Below are 16,542 nucleotides of genomic sequence, written 5' to 3'. Positions count from 1 at the left end.
GGGATAGGAAAAGAAAATTTCTAGGAAAAGAAATTCGTCGGCCGCGGCGGCTCCGACGAATCTGGGTCAGCGGTGGCGCGGGAGCTCCGCGGGCCGCGGGCGGCGCTTTCGGGCCCCACTTCGAGCCGCTCCGCGGGGCCTCCAAGTTGGCGGCGAGGAGGGGCTGCTCCGCGGCGCCCTTCGGGGCTTCATTTTGCCCTCTTGCCATCCCCGCCAATGGCTCCTACATATACTGGGCGATGCCGCGGGGTCGTGTCCCGAGGCATGCTGGGAGCTGTAGTCCTGTGCAGCCGCCCTTCGGTCTAGCAAGCCGGCTGTGACGTTGATAACTTCCGGGAGGCCATGTTTGTCGTGGGGGTGCTCTCCGCACCCCGACAGCTTTTCCGGCCCGGGCTGTATCCATTTCCGGTCGACCATTTTAGTGGCGGGGTTAGAATTCGTGGGAGCTCCTGGGACAACGCAGGGGGCAAAGACGAGTTCCGGGGGCACATGAGGGTCCTTGGGGAACACTGGGTGCCCCCGGAGGCTCCAGCTCGGCTGTACCGGTGAATTCCTCTAGGAGAGCTGGGAGGAGGCCGAGGTGCCGTAGAGTGCGCTGGGTGGACCCCGGAGTCTTGTGGGGAGCACAGGGCACAGCGCTGTGCACCGGGAAGTTCCGAGGTGGCTTTTGCAGCTTTACCCTTTTTTACTGCTTGTGCACGGCGTCCTGACCGCTGGCTCTGCCTGTCCCGGTCAGCACAGTTCGCACTGGTAAGCAGCTTTAATAAGAGGATTTCCTTCTGGTTTTGGAAACCTTGACAAATTCTCCGCACACAGAAAAAAGCAGGAGGACCCTCAAGCTCCTCGCTGTTCTCCAACCCTGTCCCACAAATGGTTATTGAGCACTCGGAGGAGCGGAGCCCGGTAAAACTGCACCTACACAACCTCTGCTGCACATGCGTGTGCGTGTGTATGTGCACGTCTGCACACGGTTCCTCCTGCATATGCATGTGCACGTCTGCACACCGTTCCTCCTGCGTGCACGTGCAAAACACCGGGCACCATCTTTCCTTCCAAGTCTGCAAAACACGCCCACGACCCGCCACGCCCCCCGCAGCCCCCGGCGCGCGCTGTTCCCGCCAGCGCAGTTCCCACCCGCCGCGCGCGCGCCAGCTTTAGCCCCGCCCCCTTCTCCCCTGCATTTTAAAGACCCGCGCCTCCGGGACGGACAGCGTTACCAACCAATCATACCGCCTCGGCCGCGTCGCCTCGCAGCCAATGAGGAGCGCGGCGGCGCGGAGAAGCCCCGCCCCAGAGTGGGGGCGTGGCGGCGGAGGGGGCGCCATGCGCCATGTCATGGAGGCGCAGTGTGCGGGCGGCCATTGACGGCGCCGGAGCTGCGCGCGGAGCGGGCCGGCTGCCCGCGGCGACCCCGTGCCCACTCCGCTCTTCCATTCGGCGGCGGCTGCGTCCCCGCGGCCGCACCCCGGCCACCCTCCCTCGCCAGTGCGGAGCCGCGGGAGGGGGGCGGCGATGGAGATGAAGAAGCGCATCAACCTGGAGTTGCGGAACCAGGCCCCCGAGGAGGTGAGCGGCGCCGGGGTTCGGCCGTGCTCCCACCGGGGCGATCCCGGCCCCGGCCCGGTTCCACGCGGCGCGGCCGCGGCGGCTCCGACGAATCTGGGTCAGCGGTGGCGCGGGAGCTCCGCGGGCCGCGGGCGGCGCTTTCGGGCCCCACTTCGAGCCGCTCCGCGGGGCCTCCAAGTTCGCGGCGAGGAGGGGCTGCTCCGCGGCGCCCTTCGGGGCTTCATTTTGCCCTCTTGCCATCCCCGCCTTCGCCGTTCGGTTCGCGACTTGCGCGCGCGGTCGCGTGTGCTCCGAGCCACCTTCAGCCGCAGCCCGGAGTCGCTCCCGATTAACGTTACGTTCTCGCTTCCTCTTATAATTGTGTCCTTTCCGCGGAACGAGGTCCCGGGGGGCTGCGCCGCCGCGAGTTCTGAGCGTCCCGAGCGGCGCTGCGCTGCCTCCTCCCTCCCCGCCTCTTCCCCTTCCCAAGGAAGCTTCCATTAAATAACGTTATCGATAATAACATTCAAAAGAAGCCCCGAGTTCCCAAGGTGGGAGAATCGCGGAACCGCACAGAGTGGCTTAGGTTGAAGGGAACCTTCATATCGCTGAGCCGTGGAATCGCAGCGTGGTTGGGTTGGAAGGCACCTCGCAGACTCCCAGTCCCGCTCCTCGCCGTGGGGCCGGCCCGCTCCCACCGCGCTTCTTTGGGTAGCAGTGCTGCAACTACGCTCCAGCTCGTGGTCGGGTGCTCAGCACGGATTGCCCGGGGAGGCTGTGGGTTCTCCTTCTCTGGAGATAGTGCAGAGCCATCTGGACGCCCACCTGTGCAGCCTGCTGTAAGGGGCCTGCTTTGCAGGGGGGGGCTGGATTCGGTGATGTCTGGTGGTCCCTTCCAGCCCCTACAATTCTGTGATTCTGTGAATTCCACCCGTTGCCCCGTTGTTCCGACTGCCCTCGCTCCCGTGGATGCTCCGCAGTGAGGTCAGCCAGAACGCCATCAACCCACCCCAGGAGTAAAGTCCAGGTTTGGTGTTACAGCACACGAAGGGAGCGGTGTGATGCACGGGGGTTGTGGAAAAGGCGCACTGAGAAGTTTGTTCATCCCAATTGCGTGTCCTGCCCCAGCTCAGCCGCAGGGACCGCAGAAGGGCTGCGTTGTTTTGGGTGCAGATGTACGCTGGAGGCGTGGTGGCCCCCCAGCTCTATGTATTGTGGATGGAAAACAAACCCGTGTTGAGACTTTGCTCAAAGTTGATAAGCTGTGTGAGTCGAACGCTGCTGCTGCATGAGGCGTCAGCCTTGTAATCGCGTTAGTTGGAAGCGTACAGGAGAATGGAGCAGTGGCCTTATTAATGTCCTCTCTAATGAGGAATATGTTCCACAAAGGATGGAGTGATTTTTAAACTAATTAGCTGCTCCTTGTTGCTTCCCCTGCATTGATTATCTCGTTGTTTTAGTGGCAGTGGAAGTTGTTTAATTGGTCTTAATTAACCTGCAGAACTCACTGCTAAAATAATCAGGAGCTGGGAGGTTTAGGATTTGGAAAGAATTGGAGTGACTTTATAGACTCAAATACGCACGATGAGATGATTGGATTTGATAAATGAGTTAGTGGTTCACTCATACAGAAAACCACCGATGATTTTTAGCCCTGACTGACGTGAAGGACCTGCCTGGTGGGATGCCCACTTTTAACAAAGCAGATTTACCTCCAGCTTCCCCATGGAGAGATTCCCTTCGTTTCCAGCAGTGCTGTGCTGGCACTGTGGGAAGACCTACGAGTGTCCATCAGCAGAGCTGCTGCTTGGGTTTTATGGCAACAGCTGCCCAAAATGTGCTCAGTGCAAGAGAAATTGTTGCGTGCTTCTCAAGTAGGCTGGTATGTCAACAACTTCAGAGCACAACCCCATTCTGAATTATAAAAACAGACCAACAGAACAACCCCAGACCCTCAAAAACAGACACTTAACAGTCGCCAAGTTGTAGTTTCAGTTAAATGTGTGGTTTAGTGATGCTCATTCAGTTGCCTTGATATCCTGTTTGAAGGTGACGGAGTTGGTGCTCGATAACTGCAAGTCCAGCAATGGGGAGATTGAAGGTCTGAACGATTCCTTTAAGGAACTAGAGTTTCTTAGCATGGCCAACGTGCAGCTGACATCGCTGGCCAAGCTGCCCACGTTGAGTAAGCTCCGAAAGGTACGTGTCTCACCTGCCTAGACTGAGATTTCATAGAATCATAGAATGGTTTAAGTTGGAAGGGATCCTAAAAGGTCATCTAGTCCAGTTTCACTGTGACAGAAAGGAGATCTGGGGGGTTGAGTCTTCGAAGGTTTGCATATCACTGTGAGACTGCAGGCAGTGCAGTGGGGCCAAGTGTAGTCTGCATTAACATTTGAAGGTTTTGTGGGCATCTCCAGCTAGTTTTGGCCAAATTGGTCTCAGTCAGTGACTCCTACCTAAAGCAGTAAATACTTTGTCTGCTCACTCAGTGTTGGCTGTGTGTTTGACTGCTGATGGTCAACAGCAGGCACTTGGTTGCCCAGCCAGTGCCGGCCCAGCGCACGTTGCTTGTTGATCAAAGACGTGCTGTGAGTTCCAAGATTATCTGTTCAGCAAAGTTAGATATCAAAGCCCGTGTTGTTTTCAGGAGTACTTCTAAAATTATCAGTTTCAGGGAACATTTTGTAAGCTGAATACTAACCCAGCTAGCGCTGTGGGAAGCGTTCAACTTTGTGATTAAGCTTCTAAGTTAAAAACTGTGTTTGCTGAATCTGATGGTAAGAAACCAACCGTTTAATTTCTTTACTTTTGCTGTGTAATAGTTAGAGTTGAGCGACAACATCATTTCCGGAGGCCTGGAGGTCCTTGCAGAAAGATGTCCCAATCTCACATATCTAAACCTAAGTGGCAACAAAATCAAAGATCTTGGCACTGTGGAAGCTCTTGTAAGTATGGAACGAGAGAGGCTAATTGAAAATTGAAATAAATAATGGTTTTTACCAAGTTTGCAGTGTAATAGTAGAAACAGGTGCAAGGATTTCACCTGAGAAATCTTTTCAAGTATGGAAGATGAAACAATGTTGGGTTTAAAGCAGCGCAGTCTAAGAAATCAAGTATAAAGATACGTTATATATTTTAGCTACATTTGTTTCTTTTTAGCACAACTGAAAGGCATCCAAAATGAAATTTCTTCTTTCTTTCCAACGTGCTGCATGCTGGTTTTCCTTTGCCAGCTTGGGTGCAGTGGTGGTGTTTTAGGTTTGTTGGTGATCCAGTTGGTCCTGACTTGATTAACTCGATGTGGTGTTTTTTATAGACATTTCTTGTAAACACAGCACTGTAAAATTCCTTCTGTGTTAGTAATGGGTTGTACTGAATAAGAGCTGTTGAGCTTCTGTTTTGTCTTTGATAGAAAAGTTGCCAAGTTCTGTATTGCTAATCCTCTTGTGTTTGTTTGCTAAGATATGGCAGTTGCTCGTTAGACAAAATCTAAGTTTTCACTGGACCTGTGAAGTAATTAGGATGTGTTTGAGGCAGTTAGTTAAAAGCATACCTGAGCAATGGGTGACTCAAGTGGAGAAGGAAGCTGCCTACATCTGCTGTTGCTTGATCTGCATACCCATTGTGGCAGCATACAGATTATTTATTACATGATATAGACCCCTCGTCTGTCTGCATTCATTGTGGTTTGACCTAGCAGTGGTTGGAGTGCTCTACAGACTAGATGCTTTTCAGATCTTAGATGCTTGACAGGCTGTATGGGTGGCTGCATGTGTGTGAAGTCCGAAAGGGTGAGAGAAATCATCATCAGTTGTCTGATTGTTACTGTTTGGAACGTCAATTGGGTGCTGTAGTTCTCAGTCCTACCAAGTGCCTCTCCAGATGCTTGCAGTTAAATCAAACTGCTGAAAACCTGCTGGAGTTGAGCTTTTGAGCATGGCTATGAGAACCAAACCAGGCTCTGCAAACAAAAAAGCATCCTCGTGTAAGTGTTCCGCAGTGTGTGCGTGGTGGTCGGTCTGCGTGGTCGTGTTGGGCATGCTGCAGATGTGCTGCACAGTTGATCTGCAAGAGCATTTTCATTAGAAGTTCAAACAACGTTCTGACGTTTTTATAGAGTGGGACGTGAAATAGTGAGTCGGAATGAAGTGATGGGGATAAAATAAATTCTGTACCTGACTATATTTGGGCTATGGCAGCACTATAACCTGAGGTACCGTTTGGTTGTATCAAGAAGAGGTGAGAAAAACCCTTTTTGTTTATTTTCAGCAAAATCTTAAAAACTTAAAGAGTCTTGACCTGTTCAACTGTGAGATTACAAACCTCGAGGACTACAGAGACAGCATTTTTGACCTGCTTCAACAAATCACATACCTGGATGGATTTGACCAGGAAGATAACGAGGCACCAGACTCAGAAGATGATGATGATGAGGGTAAGCTCCTGAAATAAGCTGTGGAGACAAGTTGTGAACTGTAATAAAGACATAAATGTAACGTGGATTATAGTGAGTTTTTGAGCGCATTGGCATCGTACTCTGCTCTTATTTTTGAAGCATATAGTTTTAGAATTTGTTTGGCATTGGCACTTTGGCGCAGAATGAAAAGCAATGCCAAAGGTTTTTAGTTCTCGTGGAAGCCTCTTAAGTGTAAGGAAACAGCAGTAAGAATATTGTAGCAAAGACTGGAAATATTCTTAAAATGTACTATTGCCAGCAGTGACATACTTTAGCAGAACTGATGCAAAGCAAAGGGACAAACATTTTATCATGTTTCCCACATTACCTGCTTTAAAAAAAAACAAAAACGTTAGAATGAGCTTAACCTGGCATGTGTTGGCTTGAATGAAGAGAAGCCAGTTAAATTTAACTTCTGGCATATTGTGTGCATTTTTCATTTCTGAAGGAGATGAAGATGACAATGATGAAGATGAGGATGAAGCCGGTCCTCCAGGGGAATATGAAGAGGAAGATGATGAAGATGATGGAGGCTCAGATCTAGGGGAAGGTGAAGAGGAGGAGGAAGTTGGTCTCTCATACCTGATGAAAGAAGAGATTCAGGTAAAGTGACGTTCAGGTGAAGCTAGTATCCTCTACCAAATGCAAGCCATGAGGAGAAACTGCCTACAAACTGCTGCACTTTTTCTGTGTGTTCTCTGGTGGTGCTCACACAGTCTTCAAGGTTATGGGTAGATTCTCGAAGTTCTTGTGTTTCACAGAAGTAAAGCTCAGGAGTCGTGATTTGGTCGTCGTGATTTCCTCTTTCTTGACAACTTTGAGAGTTTCAGTTGGAACATGTGTGAAATTTTGTAAGCAAGTCTATGGGCAGGCAGCTCTCATGTTTCACATCAAACATGATGGATTTTGCTCCTGTTGCTGTTACTGTTGAAAAGAGTTTGCATCACACCAGCTTCATTGTCCGCAGGCGTGTGGAAAATCTTCATCTGAACTCTTCTTTTGCATTCATTTTGTTCTATCCATATGATTTGTTGTCTTGCACACTCTTGCAAGTGTAACTCCATACTTACGTTGCTACTCTAAAGGGACTGAAATTTCCTTAATTCCTCCTTAGGATCAGCATTGAAGCAAAGTTTACATGCACTGCAATTCTTTAAAAATATTTCACAATTTTTTTAAAGGATGAAGATGATGATGATGACTATGTTGAAGAAGGAGGTGATGAGGAGGAAGAAGGTAAGTTCTCAGCTTAAGTATTAATGTTGACTAAAACAGTTATTCTGTAACCTAGTATGTTTCTCAAACGAAAGAGCTTGCACGTTCTATGCAGGCAGAAATACTCGTTTTCCAAGAGGGAGAGGAGATGGATGGACTCCTCTGCATAACTTGTACATGGTACATCCATTAAAATGCCTTCACAGGAAAAGCCTTAGAAGTGACTGTAGCTGTAGTCCTCTATCAAGATGAAAATGACCTCCTCAGTGAAACTTCTCACTTAAGAGGAAACTCCTCCTTCAATTTCTAAAATTTCTCATTAGACTGCCCATCTGATTTATATCCTTGGCTTAACGGAGCAGTTTTTGGAGATGTATCTTGCACTTGAAAAACTGGAATTCTGAAGTAGCAATGCTCAATTCTTCCCTTTTTGCAATTGCAGCATTCAAATCTATTAAGACAACAAAGCGGGTGGTTAGGATGGCTAATTAGCCAGGAAATGACTGCTAGAAATTAAATCTGTTAGGTTTGACAGGATTGCATTTCATGGTTCCACCACAAGAGCGCATAGTCCACTGCCAGAGATATTTCTAAGAATAAGCTGAGAGATTTTTATTCAAGAAGCAGTTTGTCAATTGGAGCGAGATCAGAGCAGACTTGATTCGGTGTCGGCAGAAACTGCTGAAGTTTGGGCTGGATACACGCACCTTCAAAAAATCAGAGAGATGAAAAAAATACTATTTCCATTTTAGTTCTTAAATACGTGCTAACAGTCATTTATATATACACTTCTTATTGACGCATCTTATTTAATGTTCTGTAATGCTTAGTTTATGTTGAGTTGAATATTGCCTCCTGAATTATTGAGTAAGGTAAACTGATCTTTTTTGAAAACCATCAGCACCCCACTTTGTCGTAGTGAACACTTCAGCTACACATAGTAATCTATTTCCACTACCTTTTGCTGATTGCTTTAACACTGTGATGTTTGAACAGAATGTAATGAGATCTTTTCCATAGCAGAGGGTATTCGAGGGGAGAAGAGGAAACGAGATCCTGAAGATGAAGGCGAGGAAGAGGATGATTAATTTGTTATAGATAACGTAGGACCAGATTCTTAAGTTACAGAATACGCAATAGTGATTATGCAGATCTGTATGTCTCCATGTACCATAGATGTCCCTACAGAAAATGTTAACTTTTTATAGGAGAAGTGTGGTTTTACTATTCTTGCCCTTTTTATCATTCCAAATAAGATATAATAGCCTGTTAGTGAACCTATATGTAGAAAAAACAATTTTCAACAATATATTCACAGAAGCCATTGTCAGGTTTTCCCCCTAGAGTTTTATTAGGAGCTCTTTAATTTTATACAAGCTTGCTGTGTTGGTCGTCATTTCTCCAGAGTTACAACACCTATCTTTCATGGATTTAATACCATGGGTTTCCTTCAGGATTTTCACGTTTTTATACTTAAAAAGTTGAACTCCGAAATGCTCTGTGGCAAATCGAGTCTGTTTCAAATGAGGAGTTGACAACAATCTTGAGTTTACCAGGGGTTCTGTGTGAATTCAGCAAGTAGATTGTGCTGTGTTTCAGCTTTTTACAAGCTGACTCCTGTAACTTTTTAAAGTCTTCTACCCTGATTTGCACGTTGACATTGCAAAGCCTAAGTGGGTTTCAGAAGATTTTCTTTGTCCTGCTTGTTTAGAAGTTCAGTGTTTGCTCGAGATACGTTCCCAAAAATATCTTGGCAAACTGAGAGGGCTGTAATCGTCAAACTTCTCTCCGAAATATTTAGTCATTGCAGGTATTAACAGAAGCGACTAATCTCTGGTTTTAAACCATTTTACAAAGAGTGTTTGAACTTTCACTCACTTAGCTCCTGCATTGTCATTTCAGGAATTCTGAATCATTGTGCTTGGCTATAAAATATATGCATTTCTAATGCAGAAGTTAACGGGTAACTCCTTCAAGCACACTTTTCAGACTACCCCCACATACTTTTATAAAATCATTGAAGGGGAAAAGACCTAACAGGTTGCCTCTTAAATTTTTTAAGTCTGGTTGTAGGCAAAATATTCAAGTCCATGTATAATACTAGCTAATCATTCAGGGTTTTTTATATTGAATGGCAGCAGAAACTTGTTCCATTGCTTACGGTTGGTGGCAGGTACAGGAGACATGCAGACAAGCTCTTTTCTAGCAGCCAGGTTGTGACCAAGAGGCGGTAATAATTCTGCCCCAGTGGATTCACGTGTTCCATTTGAGCCACGGCAAAACAAGTTCAAACATACAGCATTCCTTTTCCAGTCATTATTTGGATTTAAAGTAGTCTTGATATAAAACTAATTTACATTGTTTCACGTAGGTACTGAACCAAATATCACACACAGCTTTATTCAAGAGACTTATTTTTATATCTGTCTTGGCTGACAATAGCTGTCATTAAGCTGGGGGAGACGCCAAAGGTGGGGAAGAGGGAGATTTCCTGGACCTAAGTAAAAGTTGATCACCCGTAGACTGGTTACTTGTGAATATTTAATAAGGTATTTCACACACTAGCAGACTTTAAATGTGACTCCAGCTCTTAAGTTTAGATACTGCAGGGTTGAAGTTGTTCTGCAAAGTCCAATTTCTTGTGTGTGTTTTTTTTTTCCCTCAAATAGAGCCTTAAATTACTGTTTCTCATGTAGCTGTTAAGCATAGCCAGCCAATAAAGGTGTCTGAATGAAATCGGTCAGGCAACATACTTGGAAACAAACTGACTAAAAGTTCTCCAATTTTTAATGAGTATCTGTAAAGACACTAGAAAAGTAGTGGTAAAACTACATTTGCAACCACAATCTAAGTTCCTGTGTTTGTGTATGAATACTGAATGAATAGAAACCTTAGGTAAGTGCACATCCTATCTTATCATGGAGGCTCTGTGTTCAAGTCAGTTGCTTTGTGATCAGCTTTGAGATAGAAAAGTGTTTTTCCACCTTTTTGCTTTTTTTTAATCTCAGTGAATGAATGAAAATTACGTGTGCACTTTTAAAGTACTTCATTTTCAGGGTTTTCCTTCACTATATCTTCCTGATGCATATAAAATTAGTTTTAAATGGGAACATTTACTATTTTGAATTAAAGTTATTTCGGTACCAGTCATGTTTCAATAAACAAGTCCAATTTTAACACTGAATGAGCTAATGTGACAAAGCAAAATGAGCCTAGAAGGGGTAAGCAGACTTTCCCTAAGATATGCAGACTTAACACTTCCTAAATCAACTTGCAGTATAGTGCATCAGCTGCTACGTCTAGAAAATCTGAGCCTCACACGAAACTTAGTTCTTAAGTCATTTTGTCTTTTCCTCAGTGTTACCATCTAAGTATCATTTCATGTTTGTCAGCTTGGCATGCAATTAAACAGCATAGCATTTTTTAAAGAATAATACAGAGCCTCCAGATACCTTTTGAAACTTTTTTGCTTGGTGGGTGGTCTTTTCATGCGAATACGTAAGGGTGGGTTTTATATTTTGTAGAGGTTTTGTCCTATTTCAATGCTCTTTGTATGGCAGTATGTATATAGTGCGTTTTGGTTCCTTATCAGACTCTTTCCTTAAACTTTGGAGTAACTGATTTTGTGCAACTGTGTTTTGAATAAAGCCATGACAGTGTTAAATTAATCAACCCTGCAGCACTCTTCTGATAATTTTTAGTTGTAATAAAACATGTTTACTCCCCACGTGTGCTGTAAATTTTAAATTAAAAAGTTTTGGAACTGAATTATTTCGAATAAATTGAGACTGTTGCATTGGATTACTTCTTCTAGCATGTATGCCTGCACAGAGGAGGCTGTGCTCCTTCAGGAACGGAGTTAAGAGGTAAATCTTTCCGGTGTCTTTTTGCTACCTAAGAACTTGGAGAACTGTATCTTCTGGGGTTAGACTTTGTATCTAGTGGTATTGTAGTTCTTGGTAATGTAGTTGATGAAGGACACAATGTACAACCCAACCCGGAGTTTCGGTAGTTCACTCAGTGTTTCCAGATGGGTTTAATACAGGTACCAGTGCTGGAGATGAGGAGGCCTTTGTGTTTTCTATAAATCCCCACCATTTGATTGAAGTTGGTACCGAGTCTGAAGGAAGAAACTAATGAGAGGCGGTTTGTATTTTGTTGGTTATCAGCACGGTGCAGCCAGTCCACAGCAGGGAGTCGGAACTCCTGAGGTCTCTCCCAGTCCCGGCCATCCGGCTGGGCGGGGGCTGATCATCAGGAGCCAGTTCTGTGAGAAGAGCTGTCTGCCGCGGCCTGCTTTGAGCCGCGGCCTGCTTTGCTTTGGGCCGCGGCCTGCTTTGCTTTGAGCCGCGGCCTGCCTTGAGCCGCAGCCACGCAGCGATTCCTGGCCCGCTGCTGAGTTGCGGCTTCCACCCAGCAGGGCTGGATTCCGGGCGACTCCTGCCGTCCTCCATTTTGTTGCAGTCACTTCAGGCCCGGCCGGGCGGCTCTCTCGCTTCTGCTCTTCCTTCCTCCTCTCAGCACTTCTGTCTTTGGTTACCCCACCCGTCGCTCTCCAGCCGCCTTATACCGCCCCTTTCCACCCTTATCTCCCCATTCCAGCCACGTTCCCCCCCCCCCCCTTTCCTTCCTATCGCGGCGAAGCCCCCCAGACTCCGCCCCCTCCCCAGCCCGGGGGCGCGCGGGGCCCAGGAAAGTGGGAATCCGTTACTCACGGGGTTCCCCGGCTCCGGGCCGCAGGGGCCGAGCCGCGACCCCGCCGCTGATTGGCTGAGATTTGCCGCAGTTCCTCCGACTTCCTGCCCGGCCCCGAGCGCGGCCTGGCCTGGAGGGGACGCCGCGCTGTTCCTGGTGGTGAGGGGCGGCCGCGTGGAGTAGCGCGGTGACCGCCGTGTCCGTTGTGCGAGCTCTGACCCGTGGAGCAAAGCAACGTGTATCTCCGAGTCCAGACACGCACACGAACCGCTCCCGACCTGCTGTGCGAGGGGAGGGTGCGTGCAGCCGGGCTTTGCTGCAGGTCCTGGTGATCAAACCCTCGTTCCAGCCTGCAGGGGAAAGTTCAACTTTACAAACCGCCTTCAGCTCAGCTCCAGAAGAGACGAAAGGTGCCGGTTTCTAGAAGAGCTTCCGTTTGTTTGGACAGAACGGCGTTCTGCCCGCTGGTGCTGCTCATCCTGCTGAAATGGCACCGTTTCACGTGTGAACCGGCTGCATTACGGGGCTGTATCACTGAAACACACTTCTGTTGACTGTCTCCCAGTTGTTCCTCCCATGTCACAGCAGTTAACGGGCACCGGCTGAACACGAACCCGTTTTAAAATGTTGTCAGGCCGCGTTTCTTCCAACATCCGCCTCCCCTCAGAGGGCCCTCGCCATAGATGTGGCCCTGGGCTGAGGGAGCAGCCAGCCCATGGTTGAGGGTTGGAAAGGATGGGCTGGAACGATCCCTTCAGGTTAAGCCATCCTGTGTTCTGAAAAAGTGCCTCTTATGAAAGGATGGTGTGGGAATACAGGAAAAACTGCTCAGAGCAGCAGCTGTGGGAAAGATAAACAGCATGAGAACCAAGGACACCCCTAGGAGAAGGAACGGCCCACAGCTCTGATTGTATAAGCGCCCACATGCACGGTTAGGGAGTAGAGTACGCTGTTGACATGTAAAGGTGGATGGGAAAGCAACTAAAAGAAAACTTGTGAAGGTGCACAAGTGATGTGAGAAGCAATAACACTGAGGTTCACGCAGCTCTGCAGTCTGAGACTGCACCTCTGGAAATACTTAGAGCTTTTGCTGCTAAAGACAAATGCACGTGTTGAGGGCTTGCTTTCTTTGAAGCACAGACTTTGCAAGATTAAAGTATTTTATGCTATAATGAGGGGTATTTCCATCTCAACTGATGCATATTGTTAGGGGTAGTAGGGTTGGCTGTTACTGAAATCTCCGACATCAACATGTTTAATAAGATTAATAAGAGGCTTTCCCTGAGAGAGCCTCTCTTTTTTTGCAGACATCTAGAGTTACTCCTTATTCAAATCACAGATCTGAGCAGACTAGTTGTGCCTTTGTAAGAATGAGAAGGAATAGAGGGGGAAGGAATATTAATGTATCTCTGCTCTGGGTTTCTGAATAGCTGTAGGCTTAAACTTCTGCATAATTTCTGCATTAAGGTTAAACATTTTCACTACAAAGGAAATTCCAGGAACATCATTCTATTGCAAAGCAAAAATATTTCCTAGAACAAAGTGAGGAACCATGAAGATAGCAATAAGAACCACCCACTGAGACAACCGTTTACGTTTGGAAATTCTTGCTGCATGTCTTTTACTGCAGGTCTTTTAAAAGCTTTCTTTGCAACTTTGAGAACTCCCCAGTGTTTGCTTTTTCCTCTCTCCAGTAAATCTGAATTTCTACTGGTATAAAAAATGTCCTGAAATTCCAAGAGCCTGCTTAAGTCGTCCTGAATCTGCCTCTGAATGCTGGAAACTTCTTAACAGCGGTATTTAGAGGAGTAGTGCTCTTAGACATCTATCTTTAATCTCAGTATGGGTTGCCCACAATCTTGATGGAATTACTCATGGACAAATTCTCTTCTGACCAGAGTACCACTGGAAAGCTTGCAGATACACAGACGACATCCAGCATCATTGCAGTGGTGGAAAGCAGCAATTAAGCTGACAAAGTCAGAACCACTCAAAACTACACTTAAGAGCTGTATATTAGGAATTCCTAAATCAGACACCGTCCTGTCTTCTACTCGTCACACCATCAGAAGCCAGTGTCACGAATACATTCTATCATGCTCCTGGGGGAACGCATGGCCATCATAAAATACCTACTTGCGTGCTCTGGAAGGACAGAAACAAACTTCATGCTGAGACGCTTGGAATAAGGATTGCTAAGTCCTTCCGTGGAAGCACGCGGGGCGGTGGAAGGGGACGATCTCCTGTATCTTGCTCCGGAGCGACCTCGTCTGGCAGATGCCGGGATTAGTGTCGTGGTGGTGCGGGTAGCCGGGCCTGCCCTGCAGGCTGCAGCGGCACCAGGCAGGACGGTGACCCTGCCAGCGCTGTGTTCTTTTCCTGCTCTGACACGCATCGCTTTCTCTGTTGATGAGCGCATTCACACCTCTGTACAGGGCCGGGGAAACGAGGCTCTGACCTCCCGGGGAGCATCTACGTGCTGCTGCAGTAGCAGGTTTATTTTCTCACTTAACGCTTAGTTAATAGGAAGGGTGGTGAAGAAAGAGGAAGCAGGTGTCATAAATACATCAATAAATACAGCAGTTCCATGATGGCAAATCCCCTGATGTATTTAAAGACTTCTTTCAGCATTTATCAGCGATCCTTCACGGAACACGGAAGGTCTGCAGGCCTCGCAGGCAGGATCTGGCCCTTGGAGTAGTGAGCGCTAGAGGGCAGCATCCACGCTGCAACGGCCGGCAGAGCTCCGTGTTTCGGGAGGATCGCAGGTCGAGCAGCCTGTGAAGGAGACGAGATAACGTCTAAAAATGACATATTTTGGTGCGCTCTGGACTCTTTAGGCGCATTCATTTAATCAAAATTGTTATTCTAAGCATGAAAATGCATCGAAATAAATAGCACACATTTCTGTCAACAGTTATACTTGAGAATCTAATAAATGATTTGGTTTGATACTCAACATTTGTACTTGCTCCAGTAGCTCGTCAATAATCCCCGTCTTTGTGACAGCCAGAAGTTACACATAACAAGTAGTTATTTTCCCCTTTGTTATGGAGCTGTGGCAGAAGACTGTGTCCTAAACATGTTCATTTCTGCTTGATTCAGTTAGGAACATTTGCTCAGGGTGAGGAAAGTTTTCAGAGTACACAGACTAGGTGGGATGAATTCTGGAAGTCGGAACTAGTTGGAGCTGACCCTGACGACTGAGCTCATCAACCTCTGGGGGGGTTAATTTTGCAGAGTATTGTGCGTCTTCATCTACAGCGTGTAGTAGGAAGTGCTGAAAAGAACAGCTGGAAGGAGAGTTCCACTTTCTTTGAGCTGACAGACAAATGGCACTTGGTGCAGCATCCTCTGCTCTTGCCAGCTGAGTGTTAGTGACCAGAAAGTACAGCCTGGGGAACAAACAGGGCAGTGTGCGGGGCCTGAAAGACCTCATTCATGCAGCAGACTGCAGGATCTTGTGTGACATTGTCTGGTATGCGTCAGCTTTGTGAAATTCGTACTCCACATCTTAGGGAAAAAAAAGAGAGAGAGAGAGAAGGAACGTTTGCCTTCTCTTCATTTACACTTCCAAATAGTTTGTCCAAAAGATTTAGTTGTCAGTCTCATGCTGTCTGCTCATGTCAGTCTGGTTACATGGGAATTGGTCTCGTACCCAGGACTTGTGGTTTTGGGGTTTGTTTTCATTCATTCTTTCCAAAATATTCTGATCCTATCACAGTTTGCTTACAGTTTGTTTATAATAACAGTCCACCCAATACAACACACTTCAAATCCTATTGCATTTACTAAATTTAGTGGTTGATTTCCTAAATACACAAGTAATAATAGTAATTAATTACATGCTTCGGGCTAGAATAACCTCAAGAAGTTGCAATGGAGGATCTGGTCCTATAGCTTATGCTTCTCTAATTGCGTAAAGCAGCTGTAATCCAGTCACTGGTGTATTCTTATCTGCCCTGGAGTCTCCCATGGATAGCCACTTTCTTGTCATCTTCTTTCTGAGCTTACTGCTGCTAATTATTGGTAACATGGAGCTGTGACTGGACTAATGTTGTACCATAGTAAACGTACGGATCCCTAACATGCCATTGCTCTAAATTAGGCAAGAGCCAGTCCCTGCAGCACAACACAGCTGCAGCTCAAAATCTGGGCCAGAATGCGCATGCTGAAATAACATAACCAAATCTTATGCTCAGGAATTGATGGTTTCTAGGAGGCACTTCTCCTCTCCGGGGTCTGTGAGCAGAATTAGAAAAATAATGCTTAGTAACTGAGCTGTGTGTTACTTTGGATCATGAAGCAGCAGCAGATGCCTGAAGGAGGATGCCAAGCTCAAAGACGAATGATAACTGAATGCAATAAAGAACATTTTTCTCTTTATCAAAAGGGGCAGCACATACCTCTGATACAACAGAAGCAGCCAGGTTAATTATTGGCCTGTGTCAGAAAGTGCCACACGCTGAGCTATCAATCTGTCGTTCTAGGTAGCAGGTGGTCTGAGCATCAGCACCATTTCCTATCATACCTGGGAGGTTCTTGGCACCTTCTTTTTCTCCTTCCAACCAGGAAACAAGTGGGTGATACAAAAATGTGCATCTCGATACCTAAAATCAATACTGTTA

At 46.9% G+C, this 16,542-nt stretch overlaps 1 protein-coding gene across 2 annotated transcripts; it reads left to right on the top strand.

Annotated features, from left to right (window-relative positions):
• Positions 1-1,367: 1,367 nt before the first annotated feature.
• On the top strand, positions 1,368-11,020 carry ANP32E (acidic nuclear phosphoprotein 32 family member E). 2 transcript variants are annotated; one of them, XM_072358353.1, is made up of 7 exons: positions 1,368-1,566; positions 3,595-3,744; positions 4,371-4,493; positions 5,818-5,983; positions 6,453-6,607; positions 7,186-7,240; positions 8,240-11,020. In XM_072358353.1, exons 1-7 carry the CDS (start codon positions 1,513-1,515, stop codon positions 8,305-8,307), a joined length of 771 nt encoding a protein of 256 aa, XP_072214454.1. In that variant the 5' UTR covers positions 1,368-1,512; the 3' UTR covers positions 8,308-11,020. The 2 variants fall into 2 exon arrangements, with proteins under 2 accessions (XP_072214454.1, XP_072214453.1); XM_072358352.1 differs by having other exon boundaries at positions 1,381-1,566; positions 8,243-11,020.
• Positions 11,021-16,542: the final 5,522 nt, after the last annotated feature.

This window comes from Excalfactoria chinensis, chromosome 31 (assembly GCF_039878825.1).
Source record: "Excalfactoria chinensis isolate bCotChi1 chromosome 31, bCotChi1.hap2, whole genome shotgun sequence".
Taxonomy (NCBI): domain Eukaryota; kingdom Metazoa; phylum Chordata; class Aves; order Galliformes; family Phasianidae; genus Excalfactoria; species Excalfactoria chinensis.
The sequence above is the reverse complement of the archived record's forward strand: the minus strand, read 5'-3'. Positions and strand labels throughout refer to the sequence as shown.